The 18,823-nt window shown below is 39.1% G+C and overlaps 1 protein-coding gene across 2 annotated transcripts in view; it reads right to left on the reverse strand.

Annotated features, from left to right (window-relative positions):
- The window catches only part of LOC122935126 (saxiphilin-like), a 133,900-nt gene extending 127,741 nt beyond the window's left edge, over positions 1-6,159 (reverse strand). The window contains exons 1-2 of one of the 2 annotated variants that reach the window (XM_044290889.1): positions 6,050-6,159; positions 4,187-4,350 (exon numbers count right to left, since the gene is read on the reverse strand). Coding sequence is in view for 1 of the 2 variants with exons in the window: in XM_044290890.1 (XP_044146825.1) it covers positions 4,187-4,350; positions 6,050-6,131 (246 nt within the window). In the remaining variant the exon portion in view is untranslated. The remainder of the gene's footprint in view (positions 1-4,186; positions 4,351-6,049) is intronic. The other variant, XM_044290890.1, reaches the window with a different exon arrangement.
- Between the last annotated feature and the right edge of the window lie 12,664 nt (positions 6,160-18,823).

Genomic DNA, 18,823 nt, shown 5'->3' on the forward strand with positions numbered 1-18,823 from the left:
AAGAGGATATGCCAAAAAAATAAAATAAATTAATGGCACAAAATTAAAGACGCTAAACTTGCCTTTGCCGTTTATGTTCAGGAGCGCAGACTCTGCACATATAGTGTGTTGCTCCTAGTTACCTCCATGTGCAGCAGCAACTGGTGGGAGGAGGAGCACACACAACCATATGTACCACCATAATCAAGGTTGCGTATTAGATAGGTGGGGAAAAAGTGCACCCTGATTGGCATTGATACTCTTTCCACACCCTGTACAAAAAACGCAGAGGTGTCCCCCTTGTGAACAGATCCAAAATGAAATGTCGCTGCTGATACGTTGTGGGTCAAAAAATGTGGGACATCACTTAAATGTTTTCGTATTCTTATTTTTAATTGATTCATTGTGCATTCCACATATTGTAACCCGCATAGTCCGCAAGTAATCACGTACACCACATACTCTGTATTGCAATTTATGTATTGCCGCACCTCATGTGAATTGTCATTAAATGTCGGGACCACACTTTTATTAACTGACATGTGTTGGCAGCATATACGCCTTTTGCTTCCACACTTATAACTTCCCTTGGTTCTTAACCATATAGGGGGACATGGAGTGTCGTCCAGATATAAGCTAGGGCTTACTCTTTGTCCAACCGTCGGTACCCTCCTCGCTATACATCTGACACCCGCTGCAGCCACGTCCCTCCAGCTATCATCAAATGTAATAACCGGGAGGTGCTTCCGTATAATAATGCAGACACTGGCGGATCCAGGCGGGGCAACGGGGCAATTTCCCCCCCCCCGAGCTGGCGGCACGGCCCTGCTCAGAAGTGGGGATCGGCGGCGGCAGCGGGGCACAGGGAGATGAGCGCTTCTATTGTGGAAGCGCTCATCTCCATAGTCATCTGTATCGCCGTCCTCAGGACAGCGATACAGATGGCTGTGCTGAAGCAGGGGGAGGTGTGTCCCTTTCCCTTCTTCTGATAGGCTGCAGGCACTAGGCCGGCAGCCTATCAGAGGCCGGCACAGGCATCGCGCCGCCTGAGCCGTACAGCGCGGGACACAGGCCGGAAGAGGCCTGCATTGCATCGCTGACATGGAGGTAAGTATAAGTGTTTTATATATATATATATATATATATAAATGTACAATACTTTTACTGGCACATTGGGGGGGCTGTTATTACTGGCACATGGGGGGCTGTTATTACTGGCACATGGGGGGATATTATTACTGGCACATGGGGGGCTGTTATTACTGGCACATGGGGGGATGTTATTACTGGCACATGGGGGGCTGTTATTACTGGCACATGGGGGGCTTTTATTACTGGCACATGTGGGGATGTTATTACTGGCACATGGGGGATATTATTACTGGCACATGGGGGGCTGTTATTACTGGCACATGGGGGGCTGGTAATACTGGCCCATGGGGGGATGCTATTACTGGCACATGGGGGGCTGTTATTACTGGTACATGGGGGGACTGTTAATACTGGCACATGGGGGGGCTGTTATTACTGGCACATGGGGGGCTGTTATTACTGGCACATGGGGGGATGTTATTAATGGCACATGGGAGGCTGTTATTACTGGCACATAGGGGGGCTGTTATTACTGGCACATGGGGGGCTGTTATTACTGGCACATGAGGGGACTGTTATTACTGGCACATGGGGGGCTGTTATTACTGGCACATGAGGGGACTGTTATTACTGGCACATGGGGGGCTGTTATTACTGGCACATGGGGGCTGTTATTACTGGCACATGGGGGCTGTTATTACTGGCACATAATGGGGGGCTGTTATTACTGGCACATGGGGGGCTGTTATTACTGGCACATGGGGGGATGTTATTACTGGCACATGGGAGGGCTGTTATTGCTGGCACATAATGGGGGGCTGTTATTACTGGCACATAATGGGGGGCTGTTATTACTGGCACATGGGAGGGCTGTTATTACTGGCACATGGGGGCTGTTATTACTGGCACATGGGGGGATATTATTACTGGCACATGGGGGCTGTTATTACTGGCACATGGGGGGCTGTTATTACTGGCACATGGGGGGCTGTTATTACTGGCACATGGGGGGGATGTTATTACTGGCACATGGGGGGCTGTTATTACTGGCACATGGGGGGACTGTTATTACTGGCACATGGGGGGGCTGTTATTACTGGCACATGGGGGGCTGGTATTACTGGCACATTTGGGACTGTTATTACTGCCACATGGGGGGCTGTTGTTACTGGCACATGGGGGGCTGCTTTACTGGGGGCACTATATAGGGGTATTTTATACTGGCACATTATGGGGGCACTATGGAGACATTAGTTCAACTGGGGGCATTACAAGGGGGTATTTTTAAGTCACACTATAAGGAGAATTATTTCTACTGGGGGGGGCTTTATTACTCCCCCATGGTATGACCCCCTAGTAGCAGCACCAGCCTCTCCCTCCTCTGCTATTCCTCTGCCCCTTCTTCAAATCCTTGTTAATCTTTCTCATTAGGATAAAACGCAACATCAGCTCCACCAAGCCCCCAGCCAAAGTGTTGAAGTGGCGTCCGAGATCCCCAAGGGCCAAGCCAAGTAATTGTAAGTTTTCATGTGAAATATGTTTGTTATACACATATAGCCTACACTCTGGAGTCTGCTCTATAATCACCATTGTTTTGTGGCGGCGGACAGAAAATAATCTGGAATTGCCCCTCCCGAGACCAGGCTCTGGATCCACCACTGATTGCAGACTTGGGGGTACTCTTTACTATGGCCTGTCACAAAGGTGGCCGGCTCCAGTTTTTCACATTTTCTATATTCGTGAATTTTATTCTTTTTTTTTTGTTTTTACCTTTATTTTTCACCTTTTTAGAAAACAAAAGAGACTCCCTATCTTTTCGTATAGCGAATTTTTTTGCTTCAAGAATATTTGCAAATGAATATCCTCTGGTCTGCAACCTAGCTGTAATATCAAAAGCTTCTCTGAAAAAAATGATCTAAGGTGGAGCAATTTCGTCTCGCCCTTAGCATCTCCCCTTTGGGAATGTTCTTGGTTAAATGTTGGGGGTGGCAGGATGACGCATGGAGTATAGTATTCCCTGCTGTTTCTTTACGATGGGTGTGGATATCCACCTTTTCACCCACCTAATCACCATATAAATGTAGATTCAGAAATACAATCTCAGAAGGATCATTAACCATGGACAACGTAATAGAGGGAAGACAATTATTCAGATATTCTATGAATGGAGTCAGATTCTCCATGTCATCCCACCACAACCACAACATGTCATCAATAAAACGTCTATACCATTTGATGGAAGTCAGATAAGGGTTAGTATCTGATAATAAGTATTGGTTGTCCCACCAAGACATAAACACGTTCGCAATAGATGGTGAAAATTTCGCACCCATGAAAACTCCAGATCGTTGTAAATAATATATACCATTGAACATAAAGAATGATGTCTTAGTAAAACATCTACACAAATGCATAAGTAATCTTGGAGTTCCATGGTGTAATTGCTGAATCTTCCTAAAGAACATTTCAGGGCTTTAATGGCCAGACAATGCAGAATATTCGTATACAAAGAGGCGATATCAGCTGTTACTCCCCAAAAAAATGTTGCCATTTAAACTGATGGAAGTTTTGAAGGACTGTGCATGTGTCCCTGAGATAACCTGGAATCAGGGGTACAAGAGGTTGCAAAAGGTGTATAGTCCACTCCGAGAGATAAGTGCATAAGGAGGGTTTTCCTCCTCCGTTTAGACCTATTGTTGCAGGAATCGGGTCATACTCCGAGAAACTCTCAGAGTGGACTGATTCCCTTTTGCAACCTCTTGTACCCCTGATTCCAGGTTTGTTTTGTACATGTCTTGATGAAGGGCGAGAGATGATGTAGCCCAAAACGCGTCACAGTATATGTTGTCTGCCATTGATGTCTGATTTTATGGAAGCTAAATAAAAGGAATTGCACTTGGAGCTGGAACCCTTTTTTGTTTTTTTGGACTATTTTTCTATTGTATTTTAGATGGCCTGCAATTGTGATATCTTACAAAACAAGCAAATAACAAAGACACATAATTAAATTGTTAGGTTTTGTTGGTTGATCTTGTTTTTATGTTTGGATTCTGAGTTTACTGGCCCTTTAAGTAGATATGGTTCAAAAAATGGACTTCCTTGAGGACATACTCACACTGATAGCTTTTATACAGTCCTCAATGCTGGATTTTTTCACACATATCAGTAGAATTTCCTTGACAGTGCACGAGTTCACCAGATCATTGCACTTTTCTTCTTCGGCATCTGACGTCACACACCAGCGTACATTTCTTGCTTGGGGTGCTGCATAGCTCATCCCTATGATTAGGATCAATCAAGAAAAGAATATATTATTCTAAATGAAAACTATATTGTCTAATATATCCAGGACTGACTAAGGCTACTTTCACATCAGCGTTTTTCCTTTCTGGTATTGAGATCCGTCATAGAAAATCAAAACCTGAGGAAATGCTTCCGTTTTGTCCTCATTCATTGTTAATGGGGACAAAATTGAACTGAACGGAACGGAGTGCACCAAAATACATTCCGTTCCATTTTGTTGCGTTCCCATGATGCACACAAAAGCGCAATGTTTTTTCAGACATTAATGAAAACTACTCCCATTGACTTACAATGGATTTAGGGCCGGATACATCTTGTTCATTTGGGAAATAATACACAGCTTACATAGTTGTTAAGGTTGGAAAAAGACAAAAGTCCATCAAGTCCAACCTATAATCCTTGTATATATCAATCCACGGAACAAATCCCTGGATCAATGTCTATCTTCCTTTTAAAAAGGGGTTCGTTCAAAGGTAAAGAGTGTGTAGAACATGATTTCTATACATTGTCATAAGCCTCAATGTTATTTTGAATTAAAAAGTCATCTAAACCTTTTTTGAAGCCATCTACTGTATGTGCTGTGACCAGCTTCTGCGGCAGGCTATTCCAGAGATTCACAGCCCTTACAGTAAAGAATGCTTGCCACCTCTTATGACCGAATCTTTTTTCTCCAGGTGTAGGAAGTGGCCCCTTGTTTTTTGATGGGGTTTAACACAGAATAGCTTCCCTTAATGTTTTTTGTATGGCCCATTTATATATTTGCACAGGTCAATCATGTCCCCCCTTAGACGTCTTTTTTCAAGGCTAAACAAATTCAGTTTGTTTAATCTTTGCTCATGGCCCTTTATGAGTTTAGTTGCTCTCCTTTGCACTTTCTCTAACTCCAGGGCATCCTTTTAACAGGCTGGTGTCCAGAACTCCCCGTATTCCTGGTGAGACCATACCACTGCTTTGTCTAGTGGCAATACTACATCCCTATCCCGCAAGTCCATACCTCTCTTTATACAAGACAAAATTCCATTGGCCTTAAAGGCAGCTGACTGGCATTGCATGCTGTTATTTAGTCTGTGATCTACTAATACACCCAGATCCTTCTCAGCCAGTGACTCTCCCAGTTTTACCCCCCCCCCAGGACATATGCTGCATGTTGATTATTAGCCCCCAAGTGCATAACTCTACATTTATCTATATTACAATCCGTATTGTATTACAATACAATCCATTCGAAATGCGTGCAGCTGGTTGTATTATATACCAGATGCATTTTTGCTGATTCCCTAACAGATACAGCGAAAATTCAGATGTGAAAGTAGCCTGATAGTGTCAAGAGTTCTGCTTTTTTTTTTTTTTCTAAAAAAATGGTCTAAATGTTAAATGCCCATGGACCAAAAATTGATGATACATATACAGTACATGGCCTTTCATTTTTGTGGCTGGAGGATTTGAATCGTTGCATAAATAATGTGCAGTGACAGCCCCTACAACAACTGCTGATTGATTATAAGGAGTCCCGCTGCTGGGATCCAGTTGCTGGTGGCACTAATGTTACTAAAATTGGAGAATTTCTTCTCCACAAAAATAAAATTTTAAATATGCAATTTAAAGAGTTCCATATTTCATCATGAATTAACTGGCGCCATTGTATGAATATGTAGTAAAGGATGTCTGTGCTTACCCAACAGGCAGAGACATAGTAAGACTTGGAAAGCAGGAGTCATCCTCACTTCTTTCTGGGCACTAGATGAAGAGTGCTTCATACAATGTGGCTGCTCGTCCCATCTCATTTCATGTTTCCTATTTATAAGAGGAGGGGGTGACTCAGTGAGTAGGTCGGTTGTCCTCGTATTATTTGCAGAGCAATTATTTCAGTAAGACCCGTTCACCTTCTCCTCACTGTTGTTGTTAGACTGTTGTTAGATTTTGGCACACAGACATATTTATTCTTTTATGTAACATTAACATTAGGTCTGCCAATTTGGAACCGGCTGGTATGTACCGTACTATATGTGGTGTATAGATGTCAGCTACAATAACATGGGAACATACCACTCAGAATTATCAGATCAGAATTTTTTGAGAAACGTGCTGTCACTTTACAAGCTTTATATTATTTAATTCATGTCATATGTTAAAAGAGTAGGGGTGGACACTGTGGAGGGAGAACCTTATAGCAAAGCGAAGAGGCCATCTTTTATCATCTTTTCCCGCATTTATGCCTGATCCTTAGCCTGCATGAACACCCCCTCACACTGCTCATTGAACCCTTTCTGCATCTTGTGCATCATAGAAGGCCATCTAGCCTCCAGTAAATTCATTACATCAAGCACTCTGCAGATATAAGCCTGAAATCAGGCATCAGCTGGTTAGTGCCCCAATCTGTGCCCCATCTGTGCCCCCTGATGTGTACTGCCGTGCCCCTTCTGTGCCGGCCGTGCCCCTTCTGTCCCTGCCATTCCCCTTCTCTCCCAGCTGTGCCACTTCTGTTCTGGCTGTGCCCCCTCCATTCTGGCTGTACCCCCTCCTTTCCGGCCCTGCTCCCATTTGTGCTTCCTGGCCCTGATGCGGTCCCCCTGCTGTATTTGATGGTGGCAGCTCCAGCATACAGCAGCAAGTGTCAGCTGTATGCTGACACTCTGCTGCAACCCCTTAGATGCCGCAGTCAGTGGCATGCAAGGGGTTAACAGAGGGAGGGGGCTCCCGCTCTTAACCATCGGGCTGCTGCGATGGCAGCGGCCCGATATTTGCCATGGCAACCAGACGCCTTGCAAAGACGCCCAGTGTTGCCATCTATCAGTGAAAGGCCTCATGCACACGACCGTTGTTTTATTCCGTGTCCCTTGCGCCGCTTTTCGTGATTTTCTGTGGACCCATTGATTTTCAATGGGTCAGTTGAAAACTCGGCTAATGCACCGTTTGCCATCCACGTCCGTGTTCCGTGGTTCCAGTCCGTAAAAAAAATATAACCTGTCCTATTATTTTTGTGGAAAATGGTTTGCGGACCCATTCAAGTCAATGGGACCGCTAAAAAACACGGAGACACACAAGATTGTCATCCGCGTCCGCGTACGTTTTTTTCCTATCATCTGCATGGCAAACCTGTCTTTTTTTTATATTCCTTTATGTCTGGTGGTCCTCCAAAAATAAAGGAAGACACATGGAAACAAAACTGAAATGAATCACGGAACAACGGAACCCCATTTTGCGGAACGGAACACAACGGTCGTGTGCATGAGGCCTAAAACTGATAGTTTTATACTTTGCAATGCAAGAGTATTACAAAGTATAGTACAGCCATCAGCCCCACTGGATCTTCGATATGCAAGTGGGGCTTGATTTAAAAAAAGTGTGAAAATAAAAAAAGTAAAATAAATAAATAAATAAAAAAGTAACTTAAAAATTAAATAAATAGCTTTTTCCTACATCCGCTCATTTTTATAAGAGATAAAAAAACGAAAAAATAAAAATAAACTACACATATTAGGTATCACCGCGTCCGACCGGCTCTATAAATATATCACATGATCCACCCCGTCCAATAAACATCATAAAAAATAAATGAAAACTGTGTCAAAAAAAGGCAAGCGATCAAAAAGGTGTATGTCCCACAAAATGGTATCAATAAAACAGTCACCTCATCCTGCAAAAAATGAGCCCCTACATAAGAAAATCACTTAAAAAATAAAACTAAAACTATGGCTCTCAGAACATGGAGACACTAAAACATCATTTTTTTGTTTCAAATATGCTTTTATTTTGTTAAAGTGAAATCAATTTTAAAAAGTATACATATTAGGTATCACGGCGTCCATAACAACCAGCTCAACCAGCTCTATAAATATATCACATGATCCACCCCGTCCGATAAACACCATAAAAATAAAAATAAACGGTGTAAAAAAAAGCAATTTTTTTGTCACCTTACATTACAAAAATTGCAACACCTAGCGATCAAAATGGTACCAATCAAACTGTCACCTCATCCCGCAAAAAATGAGACTCTACCTAAGACAATGAGTCAAAAAATAAAAAAAGCTATGGCTCTCAGACTATGGAGACACTAAAACATCATTTTTTGGGTTTCAAAAATGCTATTATTGTGTAAAATTTAAATAAATAAGAAAAAGTATACAAATTAGGTATTGTCATGTCCGTAACAATCTGCTTTATAAAGATGTCACATGACCTAATTCCTGTAAAGATAAATACATAAAAACAGTTCCAAAACAACCCATTTTTTTGTCACCTTGTCCCATAAAGTGTAATAATGAATGATCAAAAAATCATATGTACCCAGAAATGGCACCAATAAAAACGTCAACTCTTTCTTCAAAAAACCATCCCCTGCACAAGACGATAAGCAAAAAAATAAAAAAAATAAGGCGTTCAGAAAATAGAGGCACAAAAACATATATATTTTTTCCAAAATGCTTTATTATGTAAAAATGAACAAACAAAGGAAGTAGACATATTTGATATAATTGCTTCTGTAACAACCTGCTCTATAAAAATAGCACATGATCTGCCCTGTCAGATGAATGTTGTAAAATATAAAAAATAAAAATAGTGCTAAAACAGAAATTTTTTGGTTACCTTGCTTCTCAAAAAATGCAATATAGAGCAATTAAAAATCATATGTACCCCTAAATAGTAGCATAAAAATGGCACCTTATCCCGTAGTTTCCAACATAGGGTCACATTTTGGGATTTTCTACTGTAAGGGTGCATCAGGGGGGCTTCAAATGGGACATGGCATTTAAAAACCAGTCCAGCAAAATCTGCCTTCCAAAAACCATATGGTGTTCCTGTTTCTTCTGCGCTCTGCCGTGTGCCCTTATATAAGTTTACGACCACATGTGGGGTGTTAAAGAAAGAAATTGATGCCAAAAAAGGGAAATTTTAAAATTTAATCTCCATTTTCCTTTCATTCTTGTGGAACACCTAAAGGGTTAACAATGTTTGTAAAATCAGTTTTGAGTAACTTGAGGGATGTAGTTTCTACAATGGGGTCATTTATGGGGGGGTTTCCACTATGTAAGCCCAACAAAGTGACTTCAGACCTGAACTGGTCCTTACCAAGTGGGGTTTGAAAGTTTTCTCTAAAATTCTAAGCTTTCTAATGTATAAAAAAAAATATTAAGAACATTTACAAAATGATGCCAACATAAAGTAGACATATGGGGAATGTTAAATAATACAAATTTATGAGGTATCACTTGTTTTAAAAGCAGAGAAATAAAAATTTTGAACATTACAAATTTTTCAATATTTTTGGTAAATTTGGGATTTTTTCATAAATAAAGGTGAAATATATTGACTAGTGTTGAGCGAACCCGAATTGTAACGTTGGAGGTCATACCGAACTTTAGGATTTTTTGACCCCGTACCCGAACCCGAACATTTCAGTAAAAGTTTGAGTTCGGTGTTTGGCGATTTAATGCCGCTTTTTGAAAGGCTGCAGGGCAGCCAATCAACAAGCGTTTAACTCGTGTGCCCTTAGAAGCCATCACAGCCATGCCTACTAATGGCATGGCTGTGATCGGCCAGTGCAGCATGTGACCCAGCCTCTATATAAGCTGGAGTCACGTAGCGCCACACGTCACTCAGCTCTTACTAGTGTAGGGATAGAATGCTGCTGCTGTGAGGGAGAGAATAGGAAAGAATCTGATATCAGAACTTGTTGTTAACTCTGCGATCTACAGCGATTATTTTTTCTTTGTAGGTGCAATGCAACATTTTTGTACCCTGCCCTGAGCCCAGTGACCCAGAAAAATAAGTTGTATCCGTCTGTTAGTTAGGTGGGTGGTGGTGGCCATTTTGTGCAATAGCAGTGCACCAGCACTGCATATGTGCCAGGGACAATAATTTAATTCTGTTCTTTTAGTTCAGTGGGCAACATATGCACATTTTTTAAGTGCACCTGCACTTCATATGTGCCAGGGGAAGGAAAAATAATATAGGTAATCCGTCTGTGAGTTCAGGGACCCAGGGGGTGACATATTCACATTTGTTTTCTGTAAAGTACCCCTGTGCTGCATATGTGAGTGTAATTAATTCAGTAAATCCATCTGTTAGATTCTGGGGGGACAAATAATTTATTTATTTTTTGCTAAAAGGTACATTTGTTCCCTGCGTTGCATTTGTGATAGAGAAAGAAAATCAGTTAAATCCATCTGTTGAAAAAAAATACCTTTGTGTGCTAGATTGTACATTTGCAGCCTGCTCTGCATTTTTGACAGTCCAATAAAACCATTAAATACTGCTGTTACATTGTCGTTTTAAAAAAACTCACTTTTTGTGCTAGATAGAACATTTGCGGCCTGTGCTGCATTTCTGACAGTCCAATAAAACCGTTAAATACTGCTGTTATGTTGTTGTTACAAAGAAAATAGTGATAGATAGTACATTTGCGGCCTGCGCTGCATTTCTGACAGTCCAATAAAACCATTAAATACTGCTGTTACATTGTCGGTTAAAAAAAACGTCACTTTTTTATGCTAGATAGTCCTTTTGAGGCCTTTGCTGCATTTCTGACAGTCCAATAAAACCATTAAATACTGCTGTTACATTGTTGATTGTAAAAAACATACTTTTTGTCCTAGATAGTACATTTGCGGCCTGCGCTGCATTTCTGACAGTCCAATAAAACCATTAAATACTGCTGTTACATTGTCGGTTAAAAAAACGTCACTTTTTTATGCTAGATAGTCCTTTTGAGGCCTTTGCTGCATTTCTGACAGTCCAATAAAACCATTAAATACTTCTGTTACATTGTTGATTGAAAAAAACATACTTTTTGTCCTAGATAGTGCATTTGTGGCCTGCTCTGCATTTCTGACAGTCCAATAAAACCATTAAATGCTGCTGTTACATTGTTGGTTAAAAAAACTCACTTTTTTTTTTTGCTAGATTGTACATTTATGGCCTGCGCTGCATTTCTGACAGTCCAACAAAGACATTAAATACTGCTGTTACATTGTCGGGTGAAAAAAACACCCTTTTTGTGCTGGATAGTACATTTGCGGCCTACGCTGCATTTCTGACAGTCTAATAAAACCGTTCAATACTGCTGTTACATTGTTGGTAGAAAAAAGCACACTTTTTGTGCTAGATAGTACATTTGCAGCCTGCGCTGCATTTCTGACAGTCCACTAAAACCGTAAAATACTACTGTTATATTGTTGTTTGAAAAAAACACCCTTTTTGTCCTAGATAGTACATTTGTGGCCTGCTCTGCATTTCTGACAGTCCAATAAAACCATTAAATGCTGCTGTTACATTGTTGGTTAAAAAATAAAACTCACTTTTTTTGCTAGATTGTACATTTATGGCCTGCACTGCATTTCTGACAGTGCAATAAAACCGTTAAATACTGCTGTTACATTTTTGTTTGAAAAAAAACTCACTTTTTGTGCTAGATAGTACATTTGCAGCCTGCGCTGCATTTCTGAAAGTCCAATAAAACTGTTAAATACTGCTGTTACGTTGTTGTTATAAAACAAATAAAAATTGTGATAGATAGTACATTTGCGGCCTGCGCTGCATTTCTGACAGTCCAATAAAACCATTAAATACTGCTGTTACATTGTCGGTTAAAAAAACTTCACTTTCTTATGCTAGATAGTCCTTTTGAGGCATTTGCTGTATTTCTGACAGTCCAATAAAACCGTTAAATACTGCTGTTACATTGTTGATTGAAAAAAACATACTTTTTGTCCTAGATAGTTCATTTGTGGCCTGCTCTGCATTTCGGACAGTCCAATAAAATCATTAAATGCTGCTGTTACATTGTTGGTTAAAAAAAACTCACTTTTTTTGCTGGAATGTACAGTTACGGCCTGCGCTGCATTTCTGACAGTCCAACAAAGACATTAAATACTACTGTTACATTGTCGGGTGAAAAAAAACACCCTTTTTGTGCTGGATAGTACATTTGCGGCCTACGCTGCATTTCTGACAGTCTAATAAAACCGTTCAATACTGCTGTTACATTGTTGGTAGAAAAAAGCACACTTTTTGTGCTAGATAGTACATTTGCAGCCTGTGCTGCATTTCTGACAGTCTAATAAAACCGTTGAATACTGCTGATTATATTGTTGGTTGAAAAAAAACTCACTTATTGTGCTAGATAGTATATTTGCTGCCTGCACTACATTTCTGACAGTGCAATAAAACCGTTAAATACTGCTGTTACATTGTTGTTTGAAAAAAACCCTCACTTTTTGTGCTAGATAGTACATTTGCAGCCTGCGCTGCATTTCTGACAGTCCAATAAAACTGTTAAATACTGCTGTTAGGTTGTTGTTATAAAACAAATAAAAATTGTGATAGATAGTACATTTGCGGCCTGCGCTGCATTTCTGACAGTCCAATTAAACCGTTAAATACTGCTGTTACATTGTCAGTAAAAAAAAATCACTTTTTTATGCTAGATAGACCTTTTGAGTCCTTTGCTGCAATTCTGACAGTCCAATTAAACTGTTAAATACTGCTGTTACATTGTCAGTTGAAAAAAACACACTTTTTTATGCTAGATAGTCCTTTTGCGGCCTTTGCTGCATTTCTGACAGTCCAATAAAACCGTTAAATACTGCTGTTACATTGTTGATTGAAAAAAACATACTTTTTGTGCTAGATGGTACATTTGCGGCCTACGCTGCATTTCTGACAGTCTAATAAAACCGTTCAATACTGCTGTTATATTGTTGGTAGAAAAAAGCACACTTTTTGTGCTAGATAGTACATTTGCAGCCTGTGCTGCATTTCTGACAGTCTAATAAAACCGTTAAATACTGCTGATTATTATATTTTCTGTTGAAAAAAACTCACTTATTGTGCTAGATAGTATATTTGTGGCCTGCGCTGCATTTCTGACAGTCCAATAAAACCGTTTAATGCTGCTGCTACAATGTTGGTAGAAAAAAAGCACACTTTTTGTGCTAGATAGTACATTTGCTGCCTGCACTGCATTTTTGACAGTCCAATAAAACCGTTAAATACTGCTGTTATTTTGTTGTTTGAAAAAAACACCCATTTTGTGCTAGATAGTACATTTTCAGCCTGCACTGCATTTCTGACAGTCCACTTAAACCGTAAAATACTGCTGTTATATTGTTGCTTGAAAAAACACCCTTTTTGTCCTAGATAGTACATTTGTGGCCTGTTCTGCATTTCTGACAGTCCAATAAAACCGTTAAATACTGATTTTACATTGTTGGTAGAAAAAAGCACACTTTTTGTGCTAGATAGTACATTTGCAGCCTTTGCTGCATTTCTGACAGTCCACTAAAACCGTAAAATACTGCTGTTATATTGTTGTTTTAAAAAACACCCTTTTTGTCCTAGATAGTATATTTGTGGCCTGCTCTGCATTTCTGACAGTCCAATAAAACCATTAAATGCTGCTGTTACATTGTTGGTTAAAAAAACGCACTTTTTTTTGCTAGATTGTACATTTACGGCCTGCGCTGCATTTCTGACAGTCCAACTAAGACATTAAATACTGCTGTTACATTGTCGGGTGAAAAAAACACCCTTTTTGTGCTGGATAGTACATTTGCGGCCTACGCTGCATTTCTGACAGTCTAATAAAACCGTTCAATACTGCTGTTACATTGTTGGTAGAAAAAAGAACACTTTTTGTGCTAGATAGTACATTTGCAGCCTGTGCTGCATTTCTGACAGTCTAATAAAACCGTTGAATACTGCTGATTATATTGTCAGTTGAAAAAAAAACTCACTTATTGTGATAGATAGTATATTTGCTGCCTGCACTGCATTTCTGACAGTCCAAAAAAAACTTTAAATACTACTGTTATTTTGTTGTTTGAAAAAAACACCCTTTTTGTGCTAGATAGTACATTTGCAGCCTGCGCTGCATTTCTGACAGTCCACTAAAACCGTAAAATACTACTGTTATATTGTTGTTTGAAAAAAACACCCTTTTTGTCCTAGATAGTACATTTGTGGCCTGCTCTGCATTTCTGACAGTCCAATAAAACCATTAAATGCTGCTGTTACATTGTTGGTTAAAAAAACTCACTTTTTTTGCTAGATTGTACATTTACGGCCTGCACTGCATTTCTGACAGTGCAATAAAACCGTTAAATACTGCTGTTACATTGTCGTTTGAAAAAAAAATAACTTTTTGTGCTAGATAGTACATTTGCAGCCTGCGCTGCATTTCTGAAAGTCCAATAAAACTGTTAAATACTGCTGTTACGTTGTTGTTATAAAACAAATAAAAATTGTGATAGATAGTACATTTGTGGCCTGCGCTGCATTTCTGACAGTCCAATAAAACCATTAAATACTGCTGTTACATTGTCGGTTAAAAAAACATCACTTTTTTTATGCTAGATAGTCCTTTTGAGGCCTTTGCTATATTTCTGACAGTCCAATAAAACTGTTAAATACTGCTGTTACATTGTTGATTGAAAAAAACATACTTTTTGTCCTAGATAGTACATTTGTGGCCTGCTCTGCATTTCTGACAGTCCAATAAAATCATTAAATGCTGCTGTTACATTGTTGGTTAAAAAAAACTTACCTTTTTTGCTAGATTGTACAGTTACGGCCTGCGCTGCATTTCTGACAGTCCAACAAAGACAATAAATACTACTGTTACATTGTCGGGTGAAAAAAAACACCCTTTTTGTGCTGGATAGTACATTTGCGGCCTACGCTGCATTTCTGACAGTCTAATAAAACCGTTCAATACTGCTGTTACATTGTTGGTAGAAAAAAGCAGACTTTTTGTGCTAGATAGTACATTTGCAGCCTGTGCTGCATTTCTGACAGTCTAATAAAACCGTTGAATACTGCTGATTATATTGTCGGTTGAAAAAAAAACTCACTTATTGTGCTAGATAGTATATTTGCTGCCTGCACTGCATTTCTGACAGTGCAATAAAACCGTTAAATACTGCTGTTACATTGTTGTTTGAAAAAAACCCTCACTTTTTGTGCTAGATAGTACATTTGCAGCCTGCGCTGCATTTCTGACAGTCCAATAAAACTGTTAAATACTGCTGTTAGGTTGTTGTTATAAAACAAATAACAATTGTGATAGATAGTACATTTGCGGCCTGCGCTGCATTTCTGACAGTCTAATTAAACCGTTAAATACTGCTGTTACATTGTCAGTAAAAAAAACTCACTTTTTTATGCTAGATAGACCTTTTGCGTCCTTTGCTGCATTTCTGACAGTCCAATTAAACCGTTTAATACTGCTGTTACATTGTTGTTTGAAAGAAACTCACTTTTTGTGCTAGATAGAACATTTGTGGCCTGCGCTGCATTTCTGACAGTCCAATAAAACCGTTAAAAACTGCTGTTACGTTGTTGTTATAAAAAAATTGTGATAGATAGTACATTTGCGGCCTGCGCTGCATTTCTGACAGTCCAATTAAACCGTTAAATACTGCTGTTACATTGTCAGTTGAAAAAAACACACTTTTTTATGCTAGATAGTCCTTTTGCGGCCTTTGCTACATTTCTGACAGTCCAATAAAACCGTTAAATACTGCTGTTACATTGCTGATTGAAAAAAACATACTTTTTGTGCTAGATAGTACATTTGCGGCCTACGCTGCATTTCTGACAGTCTAATAAAACCGTTCAATACTGCTGTTATATTGTTGGTAGAAAAAAGCACACTTTTTGTGCTAGATAGTACATTTGCAGCCTGTGCTGCATTTCTGACAGTCTAATAAAACCGTTAAATACTGCTGATTATTATATTTTCTGTTGTAAAAAACTCACTTATTGTGCTAGATAGTATATTTGTGGCCTGCGCTGCATTTCTGACAGTCCAAAAAAAACGTTTAATGCTGCTGCTACAATGTTGGTAGAAAAAAGCACACTTTTTGTGCTAGATAGTACATTTGCTGCCTGCACTGCATTTTTGACAGTCCAATAAAACCGTTAAATACTGCTGTTATTTTGTTGTTTGAAAAAAACATCCTTTTTGTGCTAGATAGTACATTTTCAGCCTGCACTGCATTTCTGACAGACCACTAAAACCGTAAAATACTGCTGTTATATTGTTGCTTGAAAAAACACCCTTTTTGTCCTTGATAGTACATTTGTGGCCTGTTCTGCATTTCTGACAGTCCAATAAAACCGTTAAATACTGCTGTTACATTGTTGGTAGAAAAAAGCACACTTTTTGTGCTAGATAGTACATTTGCAGCCTTTGCTGCATTTCTGACAGTCCACTAAAACCGTAAAATACTGCTGTTATATTGTTGTTTTAAAAAACACCCTTTTTGTCCTAGATAGTATATTTGTGGCCTGCTCTGCATTTCTGACAGTCCAATAAAACCATTAAATGCTGCTATTACATTGTTGGTTGAAAAAAAAAATCACTTTTTTGCTAGATTGTACATTTACGGCCTGCGCTGCATTTCTGACAGTCCAATAAAACCGTTAAATACTGCTGTTACGTTGTTGTTATAAAACAAATAAAAATTGTGATAGATAGTACATTTGCGGCCTGCGCTGCATTTCTGACAGTCCAATAAAACCATTAAATACTGCTGTTACATTGTCGGTTAAAAAAACTTCACTTTCTTATGCTAGATAGTCCTTTTGAGGCATTTGCTGTATTTCTGACAGTCCAATAAAACCGTTAAATACTGCTGTTACATTGTTGATTGAAAAAAACATACTTTTTGTCCTAGATAGTACATTTGTGGCCTGCTCTGCATTTCTGACAGTCCAATAAAATCATTAAATGCTGCTGTTACATTGTTGGTTAAAAAAAACTCACTTTTTTTGCTAGAATGTACAGTTATGGCCTGCGCTGCATTTCTGACAGTCCAACAAAGACATTAAATACTACTGTTACATTGTCGGGTGAAAAAAAACACCCTTTTTGTGCTGGATAGTACATTTGCGGCCTACGCTGCATTTCTGACAGTCTAATAAAACCGTTTAATACTGCTGTTACATTGTTGGTAGAAAAAAGCACACTTTTTGTGCTAGATAGTACATTTGCAGCCTGTGCTGCATTTCTGACAGTCTAATAAAACCGTTGAATACTGCTGATTATATTGTCGGTTGAAAAAAAAACTCACTTTTTGTGCTAGATAGTATATTTGCTGCCTGCACTGCATTTCTGACAGTGCAATAAAACCGTTAAATACTGCTGTTACATTGTTGTTTGAAAAAAACCCTCACTTTTTGTGCTAGATAGTACATTTGCAGCCTGCGCTGCATTTCTGACAGTCCAATAAAACTGTTAAATACTGCTGTTAGGTTGTTGTTATAAAACAAATAACAATTGTGATAGATAGATCATTTGCGGCCTGTGCTGCATTTCTGACAGTCTAATTAAACCGTTAAATACTGCTGTTACATTGTCAGTAAAAAAAAAACTCACTTTTTTATGCTAGATAGACCTTTTGCGTCCTTTGCTGCATTTCTGACAGTCCAAGTAAACCGTTAAATACTGCTGTTACATTGTTGTTTGAAAGAAACTCACTTTTTGTGCTAGATAGAACATTTGTGGCCTGCGCTGCATTTCTGACAGTCCAATAAAACCGTTAAAAACTGCTGTTACGTTGTTGTTATAAAAAAATTGTGATAGATAGTACATTTGCGGCCTGCGCTGCATTTCTGACAGTCCAAATAAACCGTTAAATACTGCTGTTACATTGTCAGTTGAAAAAAACACACTTTTTTATGCTAGATAGTCCTTTTGCGGCCTTTGCTACATTTCTGACAGTCCAATAAAACCGGGTAAATACTGCTGTTACATTGCTGATTGAAAAAAACATACTTTTTGTGCTAGATAGTACATTTGCGGCCTACGCTGCATTTCTGACAGTCTAATAAAACCGTTCAATACTGCTGTTATATTGTTGGTAGAAAAAAGCACACTTTTTGTGCTAGATAGTACATTTGCAGCCTGTGCTGCATTTCTGACAGTCTAATAAAACCGTTAAATACTGCTGATTATTATATTTTCTGTTGTAAAAAACTCACTTATTGTGCTAGATAGTATATTTGTGGCCTGCGCTGCATTTCTGACAGTCCAAAAAAACCGTTTAATGCTGCTGCTACAATGTTGGTAGAAAAAAGCACACTTTTTGTGCTAGATAGTACATTTGCTGCCTGCACTGCATTTTTGACAGTCCAATAAAACCGTTAAATACTGCTGTTATTTTGTTGTTTGAAAAAAACATCCTTTTTGTGCTAGATAGTACATTTTCAGCCTGCACTGCATTTCTGACAGTCCACTAAAACCGTAAAATACTGCTGTTATATTGTTGCTTGAAAAAACACCCTTTTTGTCCTTGATAGTACATTTGTGGCCTGTTCTGCATTTCTGACAGTCCAATAAAACCGTTAAATACTGCTGTTACATTGTTGGTAGAAAAAAGCACACTTTTTGTGCTAGATAGTACATTTGCAGCCTTTGCTGCATTTCTGACAGTCCACTAAAACC

This window comes from Bufo gargarizans, chromosome 4 (genome assembly GCF_014858855.1).
Source record: "Bufo gargarizans isolate SCDJY-AF-19 chromosome 4, ASM1485885v1, whole genome shotgun sequence".
NCBI classification, from domain to species: Eukaryota; Metazoa; Chordata; class Amphibia; order Anura; family Bufonidae; genus Bufo; species Bufo gargarizans.